This window comes from Callospermophilus lateralis, chromosome 3 (genome assembly GCF_048772815.1).
Source record: "Callospermophilus lateralis isolate mCalLat2 chromosome 3, mCalLat2.hap1, whole genome shotgun sequence".
In the NCBI taxonomy this organism is placed as follows: domain Eukaryota; kingdom Metazoa; phylum Chordata; class Mammalia; order Rodentia; family Sciuridae; genus Callospermophilus; species Callospermophilus lateralis.
This window is the reverse complement of record NC_135307.1, coordinates 14,287,728-14,311,404: the sequence shown is the minus strand read 5'-3', so window position 1 is coordinate 14,311,404 and position 23,677 is coordinate 14,287,728. Positions and strand designations below refer to the sequence as shown.

Here is a 23,677-nt window from a genome sequence, read left to right as displayed (position 1 = left end):
TTCCCTCAGGGCCTGATTGGTGGTTCTTTCGCACGTGGGCTGCTTGGTTCTTTGTTCCTAAGTCACCTCCATCAACCTGTCAGGGAGGACACCCCTACTTCCTTGGACACCCATCTCTAGGCCCCCTTCTCTGCAGAGAAGCCTATCTCTGTTCTATCCTTTAAATAGAACTTGCTTTCTATGCTTGCCTCAGCATTTCTTGGGTGTTCAGTCTTCACATCTGGGGAAACAGCATTTGGCCCTGATGGAGTCTCAACACCGGCATCAAAACAACAGAAGGATTTTTTTTTTTTCCTGAAGAAAATCTTTTGAAAACACTGAGAAAAGGAATCTGAAACCCAGATCTATGAGTTTGCAGTTAGATCAACATAGACCTGTCTTAGCCTAGCAATCTAGTGGAAAGTCAGAAACTGGAAGCATTTCACGTAGGGGAACACAGAACAGTTCTCCACCCCCAACCGAGGCATAGGTCCTGGGAGAGACTGATCAGGAATTCAAAAGGCCAGGACAGAATGTAGTGGCACCCAATCCTCCACAGAAAATCTTAACTAAGCTTCTCCAGAAATCTTCACCATAATTGATTTTAGAACTGTCAACAATAGAGTCTCTACAAAAGAGTTCAATGTAGGTAAACTTCCTATTTTCCTGTTGCGCTATTTTACTTGGCCGCTGGCCTGGAAGAATTCAGCACTCCAGGTGCTGTATGCCCCTTTACTTGTTTTTTCACAAACGTTTATCCAGTATAGTAGTTTGTAGAAGTATGTTTGCAAATGCAAAATGTGACTGAAAAAATACATTCTGTAACAAGGCCTCTGGCCCTGAGCTGGAGCTTCACAGGGATGTCTACATTTCTAAGATAAGAGAAGTTACCAACTGGGCTCCATGGTAACAACTGGCAGGGGGAGGAAAGAAAGGGAAGAAGAAGCTCTCCCCTTCTCAGGTGGTCTCTTTGAAGGGTTAACTTTCCCAGAACAGTGAAAAAAAAAAAAAAAGTCGCTTTTATGTGAACTTCTGCAGACTGTGAACTTCTGAGTCCCTCCCCTTATATGTTGGGTATAAAGTTATGCAACTTTCCTGAACTCAGGGTTCAGGGATTAATTGATTACAGTGAAAGCTGTACCCTCTGACCCTGGCTGCAGCCAAATAAAATGGTTTCCTGCTATCTTTGGTGCCCTGCCTCATCTCTAACAGGGAGAGATGGAGTTTGGAGACTAAATCAGAGACCAGAAATTGTGGGGTCCACAGTCGATGTAAAGGGCTAAGAATTGGCTCCATCTGGGTGAAACCTTGAAGGAGATTCGTGGGGTGCAGTCTTCCAACATGGAAGGCACGGTGAGGTAAAATCTCCTGACCAATTGGCATACAGCAAAGATACTGGAGCAAACTTAGCCTATACCCTGCCTCTAGGAGTTCTGCCTCCAGGACTAACCCTCCCACCATCCTGAAGGTAGAGCTACCATCAAACTCCAGACAATCCCACCTATTGGCTGAGAAGGGAAGCTGACAAACTTTTGAACTCCATTGGAAACAATTGTTCCATTTTTCCATCAAGATCTTTTTTTTTCTCTCTCTCTTTCACATCTTTACCATTTTTGAAACCAAGTATTTTTCATGCACCAGTTTATTGAGGACCAGGATGTCTGAATAGTACATTACAGTTTTTTGTATATTCTTTTATTTTACTTTATGATATTTTATCCCTCACTTATCTGTTTCCCTAGATTTTCTTTCTCTCTTTTCTTCTACTAATAACCATCATATATTAATTCTTCTTTCACTCTTCCTATAATTTTTTACTTCTGTCTTCTTTTCTCCCTCCTCATAAACATCACATCTGTTCTCTCTTTGTCCACCATTTGAAATTGTAAACCCTTTTGCAAACTCACTGTTTATATTGTAGACAATAATTGAATGCATCATTTTTGTTTATTGTGACAAAACCGTAGACATCTTAATAGAAGCTATATGGGTTAGGGCTATATATTGTTTGAATTGTGTGCTGTTAATATTGGTCTCCCCCTTAAAGGAGAGACACTGTAAATATACACGGTAGAAACTGTACTGCAGTAGATCCACACTGCTAGATGGGAAGACACACAAACAACACAAAAAAATAAGGTAGGAAAGTGCCCCAAACAAACCAATAGAATCCATTGACAATACAGTAGAAGAAATTGAGAGAAGGAGTTTAGAATGCTCATAGTTAAACTGATTTGTGACATAAAGGACAATATAAGGACGTAAAATCAGAGATAAATTTCAGGATTTGAAAGATCACTTCAATGAAGAGATCAAGATTCTAAAAAAAATCGAGCAGAAACCTTGAAATGAAGAAATCAATAACAAAATAAAAAAAATTCAATGGAAAGCATCATGAACAGACTAGACCACTTGGAAAACAGAACCTCAAGAAATGAAGACAAAATATATAATCTTCAAAATAAAGTTGACTACACAGAGAAGATGGTAAGAAACCATGAATAGAAATTCCAGGAATTATGGGATACCATGAAAAGACCAAATTTAAGATTTATCGGGATAAATGAAGGTGCAGAGATACAAACCAAAGGAATGCACAATCTTTTTTTTTTTTAATTGTTGGTTGTTCAAAACATTACATAGTTCTTGATATATCATATTTCACACTTTGATTCAAGTGGGTTATGAACTCCCATTTTTACCCCATATACAAATTGCAGAATCACATCAGTTACACTTCCATTGATTTATATATTGCCATACTAGGGTCTGTTGTATTCTGCTGCCTTTCCTATCCTTTACTATCCCCCTGCACAATCTTTTCAATGAAATAATATCATAAAATTTCCCAAACCTAAAGAATGAAATAAAAAATCAAACACAAGAGGCTTATAGGACCCCAAATGAACAAACCCACATCAAGGCACATTATAATGAAAATGCCTACCATACAGAATAAGGTAGAATTTTAAAGGCCATCAGAAAACAGTATCAGATTATGTATAGGGGGAAACCAATTTGGATCTCAGCTGATTTCTCAACCCAGATCTTCAAAGCTAGGAGGTCCTGAAACAACATATACCAAGCTCTGAAAGAAAATGGATACCAACCAATAATTTTATATCCAGCAAAATTAAGCTTCATATTTGAAGATGAAATAAGAACCTTTCATGACAAACAAAATTCAAAAGAATTCACAACCAGAAAGCCTACATTACAGAACATTTTCAATGAATTAGTCAATGAGGATGAAAAAAAAAAGTAGAAATAAGCAAAGGGAGGAACTGCACTAATGAATAGTCAACCAAAGGAGAAACTAAATCAAATTAAAACCCAGAAATAAACCAAAATGACCATGAATACAAATCATATCTCAATAATAACCCTGAATGTTAATGACCTAAATGCATCAATCAAAAGATACAGACTGGCAAACTGGATTAAAAAACAAGACCCAACAATATGCTGTCTCCAAGAGACTCACCTCATAGGGAGAGACATCCACAGACTAGAGATAAAAAGATGGGAAAAAGCATATCACTCACATAGATCATAAACAAGCAGGGGTTTTCATCCTCATAGCAGATAAAGTGGATTTCAAGCCAAAGTTAATCAGAAGAGACAAAGAAGGACATTTCATATTGCTTAAGAGAATTATAATCAGCAGGACATAACAACTGTAAATACTTATGCCCAAACAATGGAGTATCTACATACATCAAACAAAGCCTTCTTTAATTCAAGAATCAGATAGACTACAACAATAATACTGGGTGACTTTAATACATCTCTCTTACTACCATAAGATCCTCCCCCCAAAAAACTAAACAAAGAAACTATAGAACTAAATAATATAATCAAGAATTTAGATTAATGACACATATAGAATATTTCATCCATCAGTGAGCAAATACACTTTCTTCTCAGCAGCACATGATCCTTCTCTAAAGTAGACCAAATCTTATATCACAAAACAACTCTTAGAAAACACAAAAAATAGAGGTAATACCTTACATTTTATCAGATCATAGTGGAATAAAGTTAGATATCAACAATAAAATAAAAATAGGAGCTATCTAACACCTGGAGATTAAATAATATGCTATTGAATTACAAATAGCAGAAGAAATCAGGGATTAAATAAAAAAAAATACTTAGAGGTAAATGAGAACACTGATACAACACATCAAAATCTCTGGGACACCATGAAGGCAGTGCTTAGAGGAAAGTTCACTGCATTGAGCTCATTCATTAAAAGAATAGAAAGTCAATGAATAAATGACTTAACATTACATCTTCAAGCCCTATAAAAAGAAGAACAAATCAACACCCAAAGCAGTAGAACACAGGAATAATTTAAATCAGAGCTGAAATCAATGAAATTGAAACAAAATATTAAAAATTGACAAAATAAAAAATTGGCTCTTTGATAAATAAATAAAATTGATAAACCCTTAGCCACACTAAAAAAGAGAGAAAGAAAACTCAAATTACTAAAATTCATGATGAGAAAGAAAATATCACATCAGATATACTGAAATAAAGAATATAATCAGAAACCATTTTGAAAATTTATACTCCAATAAAATAGAAAATTTTGAAGACATTGGAAAATTTCTAGAGACATATGACCTACCCAAGCTGAATCAGAAGAACATACACAATTTAAAAGATCAATTTCAAGCAAGGAGATAGGAGACACCATCAAAAGCCTACCAATCAAGAAAAGCCCAGGACCAGCTGGATTCTCAGATGACTTCTGTAAGATCTTCAAAGGAGAATTAGCACCAATACTCCTCAAATTATTCCATGGAATAGAAAAGGAGGGAATCCTTCCAAACTCATCCTATGAGGTTAGTCTGATACCAAAACCAGACAAAAACACCTCAAGGAAAGAAAATTTCAGGCCAATATCCCTGATGACCATAGATGCAAAAATTCTTAATAAAATTCTGGCAAGTTTCATACAAAGTGGGGTTCATACCAGGGATGCAAGGTTGGTTCAACATACAGGAATCAATAAATGTAATTCATCACATTAATAGACTTAAAGATAAGAAAAATATGATCATCTCAATAGATAAAAGCATTTGATAAAATACAGCACCCTTCATGTTCAAAACACAAGAAAAACTAGTAGGAATATTCCTCAACATTGTAAAGTTATCTATGCTAAGCCCAAACCCAACATAATTCTAAATGGAGAAAAATTGAAAGCTTTCCCTCTAAAAACTGGAACAAGATAGGGATGCCCTGTTTTACCACTTCTATTCTATTCTATCATCCTTGAAACTCTAGCCAGAGCAATCAGACAGATGAAAGAAATTAAAGGGATACAAATTGGAAAAGAAGAACTTAAACTATCACTATTTGCCCATGACATAATTCTATATTTAGAAGATCTAAAAAATTCCACCAGAAAGCTTCTAGAACTAATAAATGAATTCAGCAAAATAGTAGGATATAAATCAATATCCATAAATCAAACATGCTCCTATACATCAATGATGAATCCACTGAAAGAGAAATTAGGAAAACTACCCCATTCATAATAGCCCCCCCAAAATAATAATTTAATGAATACTACAGAACTCTAAAGAAAGAATTTGAAGAAGATCTTAGAAGATGGAAAGATATCCCATGCTCTTGGACAGACAGAATTAATATTGTGAAAATAGCAATATTAATTAATTAAAGTGCTATATAGATTTAATGCAATTCCTATTAAAATCCCAATGACATTCTTCATAGAATTAGAAAAAGCAATCATGAAATTCATTTGAAAAAAACAAGAGACCCAGAATAACCAAAGAAATACTTAGCAAGAAGAATGAAGCAGTTAGCATCACAATACCAAACCTTAAACTATACTACAGAGACATAGCAATTAAAATAGCAAGGTATTGGTACCAAAATAGACATGTAGACCAATGGAAAAGAATAGAAAATACAGAGACAAACCCACACAAATACAGTTATCTCATACTAGACAAAGGTGCTAAAAACATACACTGGAGAAAGATAGCCTTTTCAACAAATGGTGCTAGATAAACTGGAAAACCATATGTAACAAAATGAAACTAGACCCCTATCTTTCCCTCTGAACAAAACTCAACTCAAAGTGGATCAAGGACCTAAGCATTAAAACAGAGATACTGTGCCTAATAGAATAAAAAGTAGGCCAACTCTTCATCATGTCAGACTCCTAAAGCATAAGAAGTAAAATCAAGAATCTATAAGTGGGTTGGTATAAAGCTAAAAAGCTTCTTCAAAGCAAAGGAAACAATCAAGAATGTGAAGAGAGAGCTTATATAGTGGGAAAAAAATCTTTACCACATATACCTCAGATACAGCATTAATCTCCAAGACATATAAAGAACTCAAAAATCTTAACACACACACACACACACACACACACACACACACACACAAAACCAAAAAACAAACAACAACAACAACAAAAAACAACCAAACAAACAAAAAACCAAAAAAACAAATAACCCAATCAATAAATGGGCAAAGGAACTGAACAAGCACTTCACTGAAGAAACATGATCAGTCAACAAATATATTAAACAATGTTCAACATCTCTAGCAATTAAAGTAATGCAAATGAAAACTCATCTCACTCTAGTCAGAATGGCAATTATCAAGAATATAAGCAACAATAAATGTTGGCAGGGATGTGGGGAAAGAGGTACACTCATACATTGCTGGTGGGACTGCAAATTGGTGTAACCACTATGGAAAGCAGTATGGAGATTCCTCAGAAAACTTGGAATGGAACCATTATTTGACTCAGCTATCCCCTTGGTCTATACCCAAAGGACTTAAAATCAGCCTACTACAGTGATGCAGTCATATCAATGTTTACAGCGGCTCAACTCAGAATAGCTAAACTATGGAACCAACCTAGGTGCCTTTCAACAGATGAATGGATAAAGAAACTGTGGTATATATACACAATGGAATATTACTCAGCCCTAAAGAAGAATGAAGTTATGGTATTTGATAGTAAATGAATAAAGCTGGAGAATATCATGCTAAGCAAATAAGCCAATCCCCCAAAGCCAAAGGCTGAATGTTCTCTCTGATATTCAGATGCTAATTCACAATAGTGGGAGGGGGCTAGGGAAAAATAGAAGTACTATGGATTAGACAGAGGGGAGTGAAGTGAGGGGAAGGGGTATGAGGATAGGAAGGATAGTAGAATGAATCAGACATTACTACCCTATGTACATATATGATTACACAACTCATGTAATTCTACATCATGTACAATCAAAAGAATAAGAAGTTATATTCCATTGGGCTGGGGTTGTGGCTCAGTGGTAGAGCACTTGCCTAGCATGTGCGAGGCCCCGGGTTCGATCCTCAGCACCACATAAAAATAAGTAAATAAAATAAAGGTATTATGTCCAACTACAACTAAGAAATAAATATTTAAAAAGAAATTATACTCCATTTATGTATTAGGTGTCAAAATGCATTCTACTGTCATGTAAAACTAATTAGAAAAAATAAAATAAATAAAAAATTTTAGGATTAAGTAAAAAAAAAATCTTAAGAAATTTTCAGAAGAAAAGAATTTTACTTCTGAGAAAGAAAAAAATGAGAAAACAGTATATAAAAATTAAGCCTAGGCAACTTGAACAAATACTGCTATCTGAATTTCAAAAATAGTCAAAGGACTTTGAAGAACAGAGATATCCAATAATTAATTCTTTAGCTGTTTATATTCTATAGGGTAAATTTTAAATAAAATATACATTTTAAATAAAATCTGCTACAAACCCAAAGACTATATGTGGTATTTTTTCACTTTGTGCAAAGCAAGAAAAGAAGCTATGTATCCATCTAGGTTGACTTAGTGAGTAGCTCAGGTACATCAGAGAAGGAAAAGACACACAAAATATAACTAAACTCATTCCCTAGTAAGGCACTCAGGAATTTAAAGAAATTTGGGGTAAGGCGGCTGACATTTTGGAGTGTAGCAGGTTATGTGTTTGCCGGCCATTCACATCCAAATCTTAAGAGGACAGGGAGGTTTAAGCTCACATATGGAACAACTAAGACTGTACTTAGTTGACAGTGCCTCTGTACTTGCATACAAACTCCTCAAAGTCGGATGCTGTATTTTCAGCATTATAAGAACCAGGGAGTGAGTAAAGGTTTGACTGCTGCTGAGAAGCTAAAAAAGACACAGAAATGTGACTGGTATGAAGGCCACTTGTGATGGTGGTTCAGAGCTGTGTGAGTTTAGAAGACAGAAAAAAGATGAGTGGACTGAGTTTGCATTGAATAAAAGCATTAGACACAGAATTTCAACATCTCTTTTGAATTTAACAGTGAATGAGATTTCTAACCTAACCTTTACCTTTCCCCCTGATCCTACTTCCTAGTGTTTTCCCCATGTCTTCAACAGTTCAGTAAATGATACTAGCCTCTACTCGATTACCGGAGTAAGAAATGTAGGATTCATCCTTGATACATATTCCTCATTGCTGTCCACTAGGAAGCCATTCGGCTGTACTTCCAAAGTGTGTCCTGAAGATTTCACTTTTCTCCACCTGCACTACACCTACAAGGATCCAAGCTCTCCATCTCCTGAGTGGATTGTTGTGACAGCTGCTAACCTTGCCTTTGTCCTGTTCTTGCCTTTCTTCCCCAAAAGTCGATTTTCTAAGCAGCTAGCCAAAGGGACCTTCTCTTAAGCACAAGTCAGACTGTGTAACTTTCTTGCTTAACATATTCTAATAGCTTTTCAGTATAATTAGAATAAAGTCCACACTTTTTACTATGATCCCTGCCAGTCTCTAAACTCATCATGCACTGACCACTCTCTCATTTTCTATGCTTCTGCAACACTGGTCTTTCAATTCCTTAAGCAAATCAATCTCATTTCTGCATCCATAGATCTATAATTTGTGAAGTTTTTGCTGCCATAATACTTCTGTACATTCAAAACAAATACAAGTTAAAGGTTAATACAGTGTATCTCAATATGGAAATAATTCAGATTGCAGATTTTTAAAAAATTGATATTTTTTCATAATAGTAATTTAATTTTTTACTTATTCTAAATAGTTATACATGACAGTAGAAAAATTATTTTGTTTTATAATTGTTCTAAGGATTGTTTTTTAAAAAAATTTAAATAATTTTAGATTGGTATTTAATACCTAAAAGTAGAATGGAATATATTTCCTAAAATCACAGATGCTTTACTCATCTGTAGAGAGCAACTATCAGAGTCCCCAAAGACAGGATTATAATTACTATTGAAATATTAACTATTTTTTTTAAATTTTGGAAACTGTGGGAAAAAATCAAGAAAGTAAAACATTTTGTCATTATTTTTTCACATATTTTAATTTCTGTATGAGTGTGTGTTGGGTGCTAGGGATCAAACCCATGGCTTTGAACATGCTAGATAAATGCTCTACCACCGAGATATACCTCCAGACCTAGATAATTTCATTTGGCTACAGAAATAAAACAATACAGATAAGATTGAAGATATCTCTGTTCCTCTCCACAGTCCCACTCTCAAGTCATCCCAAATGTATAAAAAATTACTATATATATTTCTGATCCATGTGTTTATATTTTATATGATAGATACATATGCATGAAGATTATCTAGCATGGCTTTGTTTTATGAATTTTTAAAAAATATTTTTTAGTTGTAGATGGACACAGTACCTTTATTTTTATTGATTGATTTTTATATGATGCTGAGGATTGAACCCAGTCAGTCCCTCACATGAGCTAGGCGAGCACTCTACTACTGCGCCCTGGCCCCATCCCCTGTTTTCTAAATTTTTGATAAATATTCTCCTGCTGTATTCTGCAACTTGATTTTCACTCAATGCTTGATGAAATACATTGATTTTCACTCAATGCTTGAGTTCAGTACTTGATGATATTTATGGAGTCTATATATCATTTTAACAGAATATTCCAACATGTATTATCTTTCCCCTCATTTATGGAAATGTAGGTGGCTTCCAGTTTTTCTTTTTTCATGTTACAAATAATACTATGGTAAGTAGGTTTGTAGACATTTCTTGGCCACATATGCAACTCATATGTCTAAGGTCGTTTTCAAGTCCTTATCGTACATCAGAATAGTGTTGGAAGATTTCATAAAACCACAGATGCTTTACTCTAAATGTAGAGAGCATATTTTAATTTTTGTATGATAGAGTTTAGACATCTTATTTTTTAAATACCCCGAGGTGATTCTTTTCATAAAATGTGTTTAGTTATTTTAACACTTCAGTCTTCATAGCATCATATCAAAACAGGACTAAAATAATAAAAGCAAAAAAGGTGAGAAAAGACAAGATCCAACACTGAGTTTTTTTTTATGTTAAACTTATGCTATAGTGCTATAGGTAATTCTAAATTTGTGCTATTAATTTCCTGTCAGACAACTGACAGGAAATGCTACAAGCAATACCTAAGATGCACCAAAGACGCAAAGCCTAACTTTCAGAGCCATTCTTTAAAATGACCTCTGAGATGGCTACAGTAAAATATACATTTTCATATTCATAAAACATTACGCAGATCTCAGATCAGGCTGAGAGCCCCTCCAGGGTCATGGTCATCTAGGACTTAGCATAGAGTCTGGTGAATAGAAGATATCAAGTCTGTTGAAGGAATATATGAATTCCATTCTACTTTTATCAGTTGGCACTTACCTCGAACGCTATCCAATAAGGTTCCCTCAGTAGCATAAATATTTAATCCTTTATGTAAAGTTATCCTTACTAACCATTCTTCTACAGCTGCAATATCTAAAATAAAAATGCAAAACTCAGCTATTTTTTTGTTATGTTGGTAAGATTTAAGGATATATGAACATCACCAATAATGATAACTTTTCCTTTTCCAACCACTTTGACTGTCAAGTTTCCCACTTTTTCCTACAAACATTTTGCTGCTAAAATAATAAAAAAAGAATTACGCAGTGATTTTACCATCACAGCAATGAATCTATTACTAATATTTTTGATCATGATTTTTCTCCTAGAGTTGTTGTGTGTTGGTAAAAAAGCAAATTATGACCATCTTGTGAAGTGGTATATTCCTTAAAAGAACCCATCAAAGAAAAGTCCAGGTCCTGACAGCTTCATGACTAAATTCTACCAAACATTTAAGGAAGGACCAATGGCAGCTCTTCTAAAAGAAATTCAAGAGGAGGAAATATTCAAAACTCATTCAAGAAGGCCAGTATTTTTCTGATATCAAAACCAGACAAGGATTCAACAAAAAGAGAAAAATTCAATCTAACATCCTTGATAAACGTAGATGTAAAAATCCTTGACAAAATACTATAAAACCTGGGGCTGGAGCTGGAGCTCAGTGGCAGAACACTTGCCTATCATGTGTGAGGCACTGGGTTTGATCCTTACTTAGCACCACATAAAAAACCAAACAAATAAAGGCATGCTGTCCATCTACAACTATAAATTTTTTTTAAATACTAGAAAACCAAATCCAAAAGCACATTATAAAGACCATTCACCATATCAAGTGGTATTCATCCCAAAGATACAAGAATTATAATTTAAAAGTAAGAAAACAAATGACCTATTTTAAAAATGGGCAAAGGAACTGAAAAAGACATTTATCAAAAGACATACAAATGGAAAACTGGTATAAGAAAAGATGACCAATAAGTATAATTATCAGAGAAATGCAAATCAAAAACAATGAGAAATTTTCTCACATCTGTTAAAATGGCCATTAAATATAACAAGTATTGTCAAGAATGTGAATGAATGGGAAAACTTAAATACTGTCATGGGAATATAAATCTACTATGGAAAACAGTATGGAGGTTTACATTAAAAATAGAATACTATGTGATCCAGAAATCTCACCACTGGTTATATGTCCAGAGGAAACAAAATCAATATATTGAAGAGACATCTACATTCCTATGTTTATTGCAGCACTATTCACAATAGCAAAGATAGAATCAACCTAACTGTCCATCTGTGAATGAATGAATAAAGATAATGTGACATATGTACACAATAGAAAACTCTTCAGCCATAACAAATATTGTCATTTGTGACAACATGCATAATCCTGGAGAACATTATATTAAGTGAAATAAGCCAGGCACAGAAATGCATAATCTCACTCATGTGTGGAATCTAAACGAGCTGATCTCTTAGAAGTACAGAATAGAATGGTGGTTACCAGAAACTTGGATGTTTAGAGGGTAAGGAAAGATGGGAAAATGTTGGACAAAGACATGAAATGACACTTACCTAGGTGGGTTGGGAGTCCAGAATAGGCAAATACATAAAGATAGAAAGTAGATAAGTGATTGCCTAAGGCTAAAGGGTTGAAAGGAGAGAATAGATAGTGGAAGGAGAATAATTGTGAATGTCTGCTAGTGGTTATAGAGTTTCTTTCTTGGATGATGAGAATGTTCTAAAATTGATTTTGGGGATGATTATACAACTCTGTGAACATACTCAAATTTATGGGTTGTATACTTTAAGTGGGCAAATTGTATGACATGTGAATTATATATCAATAAAACTGTTGATAATTAAGTAAAATGTATATTATAAAACCCTAGAGTAAATATGAAAAAATTAAATGTATAAGTAATAATCCAATAGTAGAGAGAAAATGTAATCATAAAAAGCAATTCACATGAATTGAAATCTATCATCTTACAAGTTGTTTTCTATTTGTTTCATCTCTTCTGTTTTACTTTTTCCCTTTTTTCTGTCTTTATTCATATATCGATAATTACATTAAATGTAAATGGTCTAAAATATAAATTAGTTATATTTCCAGATTAGATGTAAAAATAAAGACTAAGTTAAATGCTATTTATAAGGAAATCTACTTTTTTTGCAGAGGGAGGGGTACCAGGGATTAAGCTCAGGTCACTCAACCACTGAGCCATATACCCAGCCCTTTTTAGTTGTGAATTTTTAAAAAATATTCTTTAGTTGTCAATTGACCTTTATTTCATTTATTTATATGTGGGTTCTGAGAATCGAATCCAGTGCCTCACACATGCTAGGCAAGCGCTCTATACCACTGAGTCAAACCCCAACCCCGCCCCAGCCCTTTTTATATTAGGATCTTGCTAAGTTGCTTTGGGCCTTGCTAATTTGCTGAGGCTGGCTTTGAGCTTGCAATCCTCCTGCCTTAGCCTCCCAAGATGTTGGGATTATAGGTGTATGCCACCTTGCCCAGCTGAAATCTACAAATATAAAAGCACAGATGTGTTAAAATAAAAGAATGGGTAGAGATTGGAGAATTCATCATCAGTGGCTTTATCCTGGGGGCTGCTATAGTAGCTGTACCCATCTGTCAAGGCTGAAGCTGAAGCTAGGACACATTTAAGAGAAGCATTTGAAAACAAATGGAAAGACATACTGTATCCATAGACTGGAAGAGCTAATGTTGAAATACAACAATTCTCCCTAAAACTGATCTATTGATTCAATGAAATACAAATTTTAAAAAAATCACAGCCAGATTTTTTTTTTGTAGAACTAAACAAGTTGATTCTAAAATTTACATGAAAAGGCAAAAGAACTATAATAAATGATTTTGAAAAATATCAAAGGCAAAAGACTAGCATTACTAAGAATATCTATTATGAGGCTTAAAGTAACAAAGAGAGCATGATATTAGTGAAGAAACTGCCAATAAATAGCAATTTAATGGAGACAAAATCATTTTTACAGCAATGGTGCTAGAATAATTGGGTATCTATATTCCAAAAACTTAATGTTGGTCTATAAACTTATACAAGTTTACTCAAAATGAGTAATAGGCCTACATACAAAATCTAGAACTGTAAACTTTGAAAGCAAGTGAAGGAGAACATCTTTGTGAATGTGGATTAGGTAAAAATTTCTTAGCTGTGATGCCAAAAGTACAATCCATAAAATAAAAATCTGATAAACAAAGTTTCATTAAAATTAAGAATCCTGATCTTCAAAAGACATTCTTAAGAAATGAAGAGACAAAGTTAGAGACTGGGAGAAAAAATTTGTGAATTACATATCTGATAACAGACTTGTAACCAGAAAATATCACAAACTTTCAAAAAAAATTTGAACAAAAACTTCACCAAATGGCAAATAAGCACACATTAAAAGAGTCTCCATATCATTAGTTATTAGGGAAATGCAAATTAAAATCACAATTAAGTTCCATTACATTCCTATGTAAATGGCTAAAATTTTTTAAAAATATATGAACATGTATACGTACTCATATGTATAAATTCATATATACATATATATATGAATATAACATTGATATATTTTCTTATGGAGGAAAGAAAATAAAAAATAAATATCATATTCAGGTTAACAAAACCTGTATGAGATTGCTTATAGCAACTTTTTTCATAAATGCCCCAAACTGGGAAAACCAATACCTGTCAACAAAATTAACTATGGTGCATCCATATAATGGGATACTATCCAGTAAGAAAATGAAAGAAACTACAACATGGATGAATTTCCAATGAATTATGTTAAGTGAAAGAAACCAGACTCAAAGGTTATATATTCTATGTTTCCATTTGTATGACCCTGGAATAGGCAAAACTAAAAGAACAGAAAACAGTTGGGAGGTTGATGAGACCTAAAAGACTGAGTTTTCATAACTGTATACAATTATGTAATCACTACAATCAGGATATAGGACAGTTCCATCAGGCAATAAAATTACTTAACCTGTAATCAATCAATCAATCGTCTTCCTGGTGGAGTAATTTTATCAGGTGATAGAACTGTTCTATATTTTGACTGTAGTAATTACACAGTTGTATACATATGTGAGAACACAGAACTGGACACTAAAAGGGCATATTTTATTGAATGTAAAATACACCTTATTTTAAAATGAAAAAGAAAAGAGCAAATTGTGCACTGTAAATCCAGAAGGAACTCTTGATACTGAATAGCAATATGCAGTTCAAATTTCAAAATGCTTTCACTATTTTTTAGTTATCACTAAATCTCCATATGGCTCCACTGACTTCAGTTAAATCTTTTAAAAATGGAGGTAATAAGAGTACCTACAAAGAGTATACTCCTACAGTGAGGAACAAACGAGTTAATACAAGCAAAGTATTTAAAGCAGTGCTGACATATGATAATTCAGTGAATGCTACCTACTGTTTCTACTACTATTATGATGAGTATGTTGCTACCTTTGCTGTTGATTTTACTTAAACTACTCTTAAGATTTTTCACATGCAGTTGGCCCCCAACCATGGTTTCACTTGAAATGTTTTCTGCTTTATGATGGTGCAAAGATGACATGCATTGATTAGAACCCAAACTTCATATTTTGAGTTTTTATGTTTTCTTTTCTTTCTTTTTTAAAATATTAGTTGTTGGTGGCCCTTTATTTTTTTATGTGGTGCTGAGAATCAAACCAGTGCCTCACACATGTTAGGCAAGTGCTCTACCACTGAGCCACAACCCAAGACCTTTTTTTTTAAAAAAAAGTTTTTATGTTTTCAAGGTTAGTATCCTCTCTTGTCATGCTGAGCTGCAGATCCCAGTCAGCTATGTAATCGTGAGGGGAACAACTGTGTTGCCCAGCAATGAAGCTCAGTAGCTTAGGTAAATTAAATGTATTTTCAACTTACAATAGTTCTATCTGGATGTAAACCTCTCATAAGTTGGGGAGTATCTGTATAAAATATACAAAATTCAAGGCAGAGTGGTAAATAAGATATGATTAAGGAAGAAAAATGAGAGCAAAATGGCCTTTTTTCCTCTAAGCAGTTTTTCTTTTCTTTTCTTTTTAACATTATTATAGACCCTCGCCTTCTGCCCTTCCTTTATATTACTAGAACATTTTTTTTTTTTGTAAAAAATAACTTAGTTCTAGGAGTTGTGTCAGAAGTGGCAGAGACAGAATATGTTTGGTCTTTTTTTTGTCCCCACTCCCTCCCCTTATTTTTTTCAGTGCTGGGGATCCAACCCTTGCATATGCTAGACAAATGCTCTTCTACTGAGCTATACCCCAGCCCTTTTATGATTTTTGTTTTTAGACAGGGTCTTTCTAAGTTGCCCACGTGATCTCCAAACTTACAATCATCCTGACTCAGGAGCTGGAATGGCTAGGATTATAGGCATGCGTCACCATGTCCAGCTTATTTGATCTTTTTATACAAATTCTTATATTCTCAGATCACCTTTGTTTCTGTCTGGGTGACTTCAGAATTAATGCATTTTGAAATTAAATTTTGTAAATAAACAATAGAAGTAAAACTAATGTGATCTCCACTACTTTGTCAATGTCAATATGATGCCCAAGTACTTACATAATATTCTGTCTTTATACTAATGAGAGCTAGTACATCTTTAAAAAGGGTACAATTTTCAATATGAATGTCTTGCAAAAACAATCACAGAAAGTTCCAATAATACAATTAGTTTTTTTAGTTGTAGGTGGAGACAATATCTTTATTTTTATTTATTTGTTTATTTATTTGGTGCTGAGAATTGAACCCAGGGCCTCACATGTGTGAGGAAAGCACTCCACCACTGAGCCACAATCCCAGTCCATACAATTGGTTTTTTTTTTTTTTAAATGAGAAGAATAAAGGGTAAAGATAGTGATAAGATCCATATCAGAACTTAGCAGCATGGAGCTTCTGCTGTGGACTTTTATATTTAACATTTCCTTATCTATAGAATCTTTTCTACTTCTCTGCTCTATTCTTACCTTCCCTTACTTTCACTGTGTAGGACACAGTTGTGTTAGTTAGGTTTCGGTCACTGTCACCAAGATTCCAGACAAGAACAACCTAGAGGAGGAAAAGTTCATTTTGGCTCATGGTTCACAGGTTTAGTCCATGGTGCGCCAACTTCATTGCTCTGGGCACATCATGGCAGGAGAACGTGGTGGAGAAGCACTGACTGTGTGTGTGTGTGTGTGTGTGTGTGTGTGTGTGTGTGTGAGAGAGGGGGGGGGTGGTGTAGGGGGGAGGGCAGTGAGCATGGGGGAGCAAGCCATAGGGCAGATGCATTCTTCCAGGGCTTAGCCCCAGCTACCTACTTCCTCCAGCTGTGCCTCACCTGTCTACAGTTATTACCACCTTCCAGTCAATTTAAACTAGGATAAACTGATTAGGTTACAGCTCTCACAATCAACTCATTTCACCTCCAAACACTGCTGCATTAACATAGGAGCTTCTGGGAGACACCTCATATCCAAACCGTAACAGCAGTCTATTCCCATACCTAGCGAGGTTGGCCTTCCATATTTAATTGTCACACAAGAAGAAACTAGATAAACAGTGAACCAACTGAATATATTCTCCTGAGAATTTAGAATTGGGCTGGCCTTTAGAAAAAAATATATAAAAATTCAACAGAAGTGAGGTAGCTTTAGAAAGCCAGTCTGCAAAGAAAGAAAATACAGATTTACAGAAAATATATATAAAGAGACAGGGTGAAAGTATTCCCTGGGTGCTTGAGGATTTTCTATTTCTTATTTCTAATTCCTTCCTATAGTGTGGCTGCAGTTTATTTATTTATTTTTTGTTTTCATTGGTTATTTTTAGTTATACATGACAGCAGAATCCATTTTGACATAATTATAAAAGCATGGAATATATCTTGTTCTAATTGAGACCCCAATACCTCTCCTTCCCCTTCCCTCTTTCTACCCCCTGTTCCCTTTCCTCTATTGATCATTTAGTGGCTGCAGTTTTGTCTTTATTTCCATGACTAAAATAAATTCCTTCTTTTTTCCTTACATGAAATTAAGTCAGTTTATATTTCTTGTACCTACTATATTAAAACAATAAACTTTCCACCATTTTAGTCTGTGGAAATATATCTTATGCTGAAAGTTCTACCAACTTAGTCCTCTAGTACTCAATATTCATAACTCCTAGAATTTCTTTCTTTCTTTCCAAGTATATATAGTAGTATATAATGTTGTACTCCTACATAATGCTTAATAGTAGATTATACAATAAAGCAATATATTATATTATAGCCTATAATATTTTAAGATTAATTTAATTTTTTAAGCTGTAGATGGACTCAATACTTATATTTTATTTATTTATTTTTATATAATGCTGAGGATCAAATCCAATGCTTTCACACGTGCTAGGCAAAAGCTCTACCACTGAGCTACAACCCCAGCCCCAGGTTGATTCAATTTTGATAAAATTATTTATGCTCAAATTTCTCAATATTATAATTTCTAACTTCTAGAAAATGAGTTTACTTTAAACACTAATATAAGTGTTATGTATGTTAGAACAATCAATTTATAATAAGAATGCTACATAAAATATAGAAATTTTATAAAAAGTTAAATTTGAATTTCAGATAAAAGAGAAGTTTTAGGGGCTGAGGTTATGGCTCAGTGGTAGAGTGCTTGCCTAGCATTTGTGAGGCACTGGATTCAGTTCTTAGCACAACATATAAATAAATTAAATAAAGATCCATTGACAACTAAAAATATATATGTGTGTGTGCATATGTATATGAATATGTGCATATATATGAATATGTGCATATATATGAATATATATATATAAAGTTTTAGTATGTCCCAGATGCTACATGGGTCATTTACTATATAAGATAATTAATAATTTTTAAAATATATTTTTAAAAATTCATTTTTGGTGGTGCTGGGGATTGAACCCAGAACCTTGTGCATACTAGGCAAGAACTCTACCAACTGAGCTACATCCCCTTCCCCCATATCAAATGTTTTTATTTGCTAAATTTGGTAACTTAGATCCATGGTAAAAGAATTCATTCAGATCACTCTTACCCGTATTTCCTGTGATGTTTCCTCTAGGAATATCAATTAGCCAGAAAACCCGATCACTGTACTTGAATGAAGAAGACAATATTTTACAATGTTAATAATAAAACATATTTTGGCATATTCTATATTGCATCTCCCCTTTTTTTGGTACTGGGGATTAAGCCCAGTGGTGTTCTACCCCAGCCCTCTTTTATTTTTAAACAATGTCTCATTAAATTGCTAAGGCTATCTTTGAACTTGAAATCTTCTTGCCTTAGTTCCTCCCACTTCCAGATGGGATTATAGTCATTTACCACCATGCCTGGTCTATACTATCTTTTAAAAAAGAAAATTAAAGAAAAAAATATCTAAATACATATATCCTTTATCTATCAGTTTCACTTAGGGAATTTTCCTACATTATGTTCATATGAATGAAATGACATGTAATATTATCTTCAATAGTTTTGATATTTTTACATCATTGTTGTTTTAAGATTAGAATTTAATCAGTCACATATGATAATACAGTCACACATTGGAATACCATACAGCAGAGTTCAGGTAGCACAAAGTTGAAGCATATTGTCTTGAAAAAGTAGACAGAGATTGAGTTGCAGAGCATTTGGAATGTGAGAGCAAAATGTTGTTCTAATGATGGATAGATAGAGCATTGCAACAGAAATAAAAATACATGTAAATAAACTCAAATGGAAAAATAAGGTTAAAAATATAAGAACTGAAATATAATATTTACTAAACAGATTCAAAAGCAGACTCAAGGTGGAAAGAGAAAAAATAAGTGAACTTAGCAAACCAGTAATTGAAACTACTCAGGGAGATCCAACATGGCGGCGGGCACGGAGAGATCAAGTCTCTGACCTCTTCAGCTACACGGACATAGGGAGTTGTAAACCGTCTAAATACTGTTTGCTCAGGATCACTAGGCAATGCTGAGATGACGTGGATTTGGGGCAAACAGTCTGGGCCTCTCAGAACACACACCGAGCCCGGATCAGCTAAATTCAAGCTCCCGTTTGCCAGGTTCTTGCAGACAAACTGTGGTGACTCAGCACTAAACGATCCCGCTGAAACAACTGGTCGGCCCTTCTGAACCTACGGAGGCTAATGCCAACTGAGCCTTCATAGGCAGTGGCCACAGGATTGAAATGGGGCTTGAGAGAGCCAGTCAGGACCCATCTGCTGCATTGGTCACCCGGCAAAGGGAACGAACTGTCGCCATTTGCATGGGATACCACCATGGCAGAGAACTGACGTCACCAGAATGCGGCGGAGGAGATAACTTCATTGAAACCAGCGGCCACAGGTGTGTAACCCCCTAGCCTTCCCTCTCCACACAGTGGGGAAATCTTAAGGGCCCCTCCCAGCTCTCCTGTGAGCGCAATAGCCAGACCGAGGGAATCAGGAGTGGCAGGGGACCGAGGTGCGGAACTCCCAGCTACCGCTCCCAACAGTGCTGACAACTGAGGTCTCTTGCACCAGCTACCGGGGGTGTGGCTACCAGAGGGCAAGCGAAATTCGCTGAGGGTTCTCAGCCCCAAGCTCTACAAACTTAGGGTCTGAGGGAATGGCAATTAGGGAGAGTGTGCCCAGTTGTTCATGAAAATAGGGCTCCTGGAAGCAGCAGACCTGGCGTGTACCCAGTATTGTGGTGAGCGTCACCAGTGAGCGGGGCCTGGCTTGAGGAAAAGTGGGGAAGTGACTAGACACAAGAGAAGGCCCTAAGCACTCAGGATTGGAGACCCGCCCAGTCTGGGAGGAGGAGCTGCTGCACAGTGATTGGTTCCTGCGTACTGAGAGGAGAAGCTTGGCCCGGTGGGCACAGCTCCACCTACTGGAAGAGAAGTTAATCAAACTCTAAGACTCCATTTATTATTATTATTTTTTAATTTGGGTTTTTTTTTTTTCATTTTCATTTTTTTTGCTCTTTTTAAATTTTTTTTAATTTTTTTTTAATTTTAATTTTTATTTCTTTTTAATTATTTTTTAAATTTTTTTCTTTTTTTATTTTCTACTTTTTTCTTTTGTCTTTTCATTTCTTTTCAATTTCAATTTTTTTATTCCCCCTTCCTTGAATTCTACCTGCTTACTCTCATTCTCTTTAGTGACTTCTTCCCTTCCCTTCTAATACCTTTCCTCCCAAGCATCAAATAAATTTATAGGAGTAAACAGTAACTCAGCAGTCAAACAGAACAAGAAGTAACATGAGCAGCATGAAAAAGCAAGGAAGAAAAGGAGTACAAACAATACAGGACGGCCTAAATATTCAGGAGGACCTAGAGGCATCAGAAAAATGGTCAAATAAAGAACTCAAGGAATACCTGAGACAGATGGAATGGAACCTTAAAGAGGATATGAGACAGCAAATTCAAACAGTGAAAGAACACATTGAAAATGAATTACATAAACAGATAAAAGAAGAAATTAAGCATCTTTATCAGGAGATAGAGATTATAAAAAATCAAACAATAATTCTAGAAATGCAGGAAACTATAAACCCAATTAAAAACTCAAATGAGAGTATCAATAACAGAGTGGAGCAAATAGAAGCCAGAACGTCAGATAATGAAGACAAAATATATCATCTTGAAAAGAGTCTAACCAACTCAGAAAGGCTGGTAAAAAATCACGAGAAAAAAATCCAAGAGATATGGGATAACATAAAAACAGAGTAATCGGGATAGAGGAAGGTATAGAGGTTCAAACCAAGGGAATGAGCAACCTGCTGAATGAAATAATTATAGAAAACTTTTCAGAAATAAAAAGGAAATGAATATACAAATTGTAGATGCATACAGGACACCGAGCATACAAAATCACAGTAGATCAATGCCAAGACACATTGTTATGAAGATATCCAATATACAGAACAAAGAGAAAATATTAAAAGCTACAAGAGAAAGGAGGCAGATTACATTCAGGGGTAAACCAATAAGGTTAACAACAGATTTTTTATCACAGATGCTGAAATCGAGAAGATCCTGTAACAACGTATTTCAAACACTGAAAGACAATGAATGCAACCAAGAATTTTGTATCCAGCAAAATTAAGCTTCGGGTATGACAACAAAGTAAAAATCTTTCATGATAAACAAAAGTTAAAAGAATCTTCAGCCAGAAAACCAGCATTGCAAAGCATCTTGAGCAAAACACTACATGAGGAAGAAATGAAAAACAATAACCAAAACCATCAGTGGGAAGTGCCTCAGTAAAGACAGAGGGTGTGGGGAAAGCTAATCATGGAGAAACAAAGTAAATTTAAAAAAAAGATAAATAATCAAACATGCCTGGGAGTACAAATCATATATCAATAGTAACTCTAAACATTAATGGCTTAAACTCTCCAATAAAGTGACATAGGCTGGTAACATGGATAAAAAAACAAATCCAACAATATGCTGCCTCCAGGAGACACATCTAATTGGAAAAGACATATACACAGGCTGAAGGTGAAAGGCTGGGAAAAAATATACCATGCACACAGTCCTCGTAAGAAAGCAGGGGTGGCCATCCTCATATCGAATAAAATCGACTTCAAGATTAAGTTAATCAAAAGGGATAAGGAAGGACATTATATACTGTTAAAAGGAACCATTCACCAACAAGACATAACAATTATCAATATTTATGCCCCAAATAATGGTGCTGCAACATTCATAAAACAAACTCTCCTCAAGTTCAAGAATCAAATAGACCACAACACAATAATTATGGGTGACTTCAACACACCTCTCTCACCATTGGACAGATCCTCCAAACAAAAGTTGAATAAAGAAACTATAGAACTCAATATCACAATCAATAACCTAGACTTAACTGACATATATAGAATATATCAACCATCATCAAGTGGATATACTTTTTTTCTCAGCAGCACATGGATCCTTCTCAAAAATAGACCATATATTATGCCATAGGGCAACCCTCAGTAAATATAAAGGGGTGGAGATAATACCATGCATTTTATCGGATCATAATGGAATGAAACTGGAAAAGAAGGAAGGAAAAATCCTACATCACATGGAAAATGAAAATATGTTACTGAATGATCAATGGGTTACAGAAGACATAAAGGAGGAAATCAAAAAATTCTTAGAGATAAATGAAAATACAGATACAACATATTGGAATCTACGGGACACAATGAAAGCAGTTTTAAGAGGGAAATTCATCACCTGGAGGCCATTCCTCAAAAAAATAAAAAACCAACAAATAAATGAGCTCACACTTCATCTCAAAGCCCCAGAAAAGGAAGAGCAAAACAACAGCAAATGTAGCAGAAGGCAAGAAATAATTAAAATCAGAGTGGAAATCAACGAAATGGAAACAAAAGAAACTATTGAAAAAATTGACAAAACTAAAAGTTGGTTCTTCGAAAAAATAAATAAGATTGACAGACCCTTAGCCATGCTAATGAAGAGAAGAAGAGAGAGAACTCAAATTACTAACATACGGGATGAAAAAGGCAACATCACAACAGATACTACAGAAATACAGAAGACAATTAGGAATTATTTTGAAAACCTATATTCCAATAAAATAGAAGATAGTGAAGACATTGATAAATTTCTTAAGTCATATGGTTTGCCCAGACTGAGTCAGGAGGATACACACAATTTGAACAGACCAATATCAATGGATGAAATAGAAGAAGCAATCAGAAGACTACCAACCAAGAAAAGCCCAGGACTGGATGGGTATACAGCGGAATTTTACAAAACCTTTAAAGAAGAATTAATACCAATACTTTTCAAGTTATTTCAAGAAATAGAAAAAGAGGGAGCTCTTCCAAATTTATTCTATGAGGCCAACATCACCCTGATTCCAAAACCAAAGACACCTCAAAGAAAGAAAACTACAGACCAATATCTCTAATGAA

The 23,677-nt window shown here is 34.8% G+C and overlaps 1 protein-coding gene and 1 non-coding gene across 2 annotated transcripts in view; both read right to left on the bottom strand.

Moving 5' to 3' along the window:
- The window catches only part of Catsperb (catsper channel auxiliary subunit beta), a 135,284-nt gene that overhangs the window by 99,299 nt on the left and 12,308 nt on the right, over nt 1-23,677 (bottom strand). Inside the window, exons 4-5 of the mRNA XM_076847917.2 lie at nt 18,802-18,862; nt 10,689-10,784 (exon numbers count right to left, since the gene is read on the bottom strand). Of these exons, the coding sequence (XP_076704032.2) occupies nt 10,689-10,784; nt 18,802-18,862 (157 nt within the window). The remainder of the gene's footprint in view (nt 1-10,688; nt 10,785-18,801; nt 18,863-23,677) is intronic.
- Trnat-agu (transfer RNA threonine (anticodon AGU)) lies at nt 18,648-18,720 on the bottom strand. Its single transcript has one exon. It is a non-coding gene; the product is annotated as a tRNA-Thr (tRNA).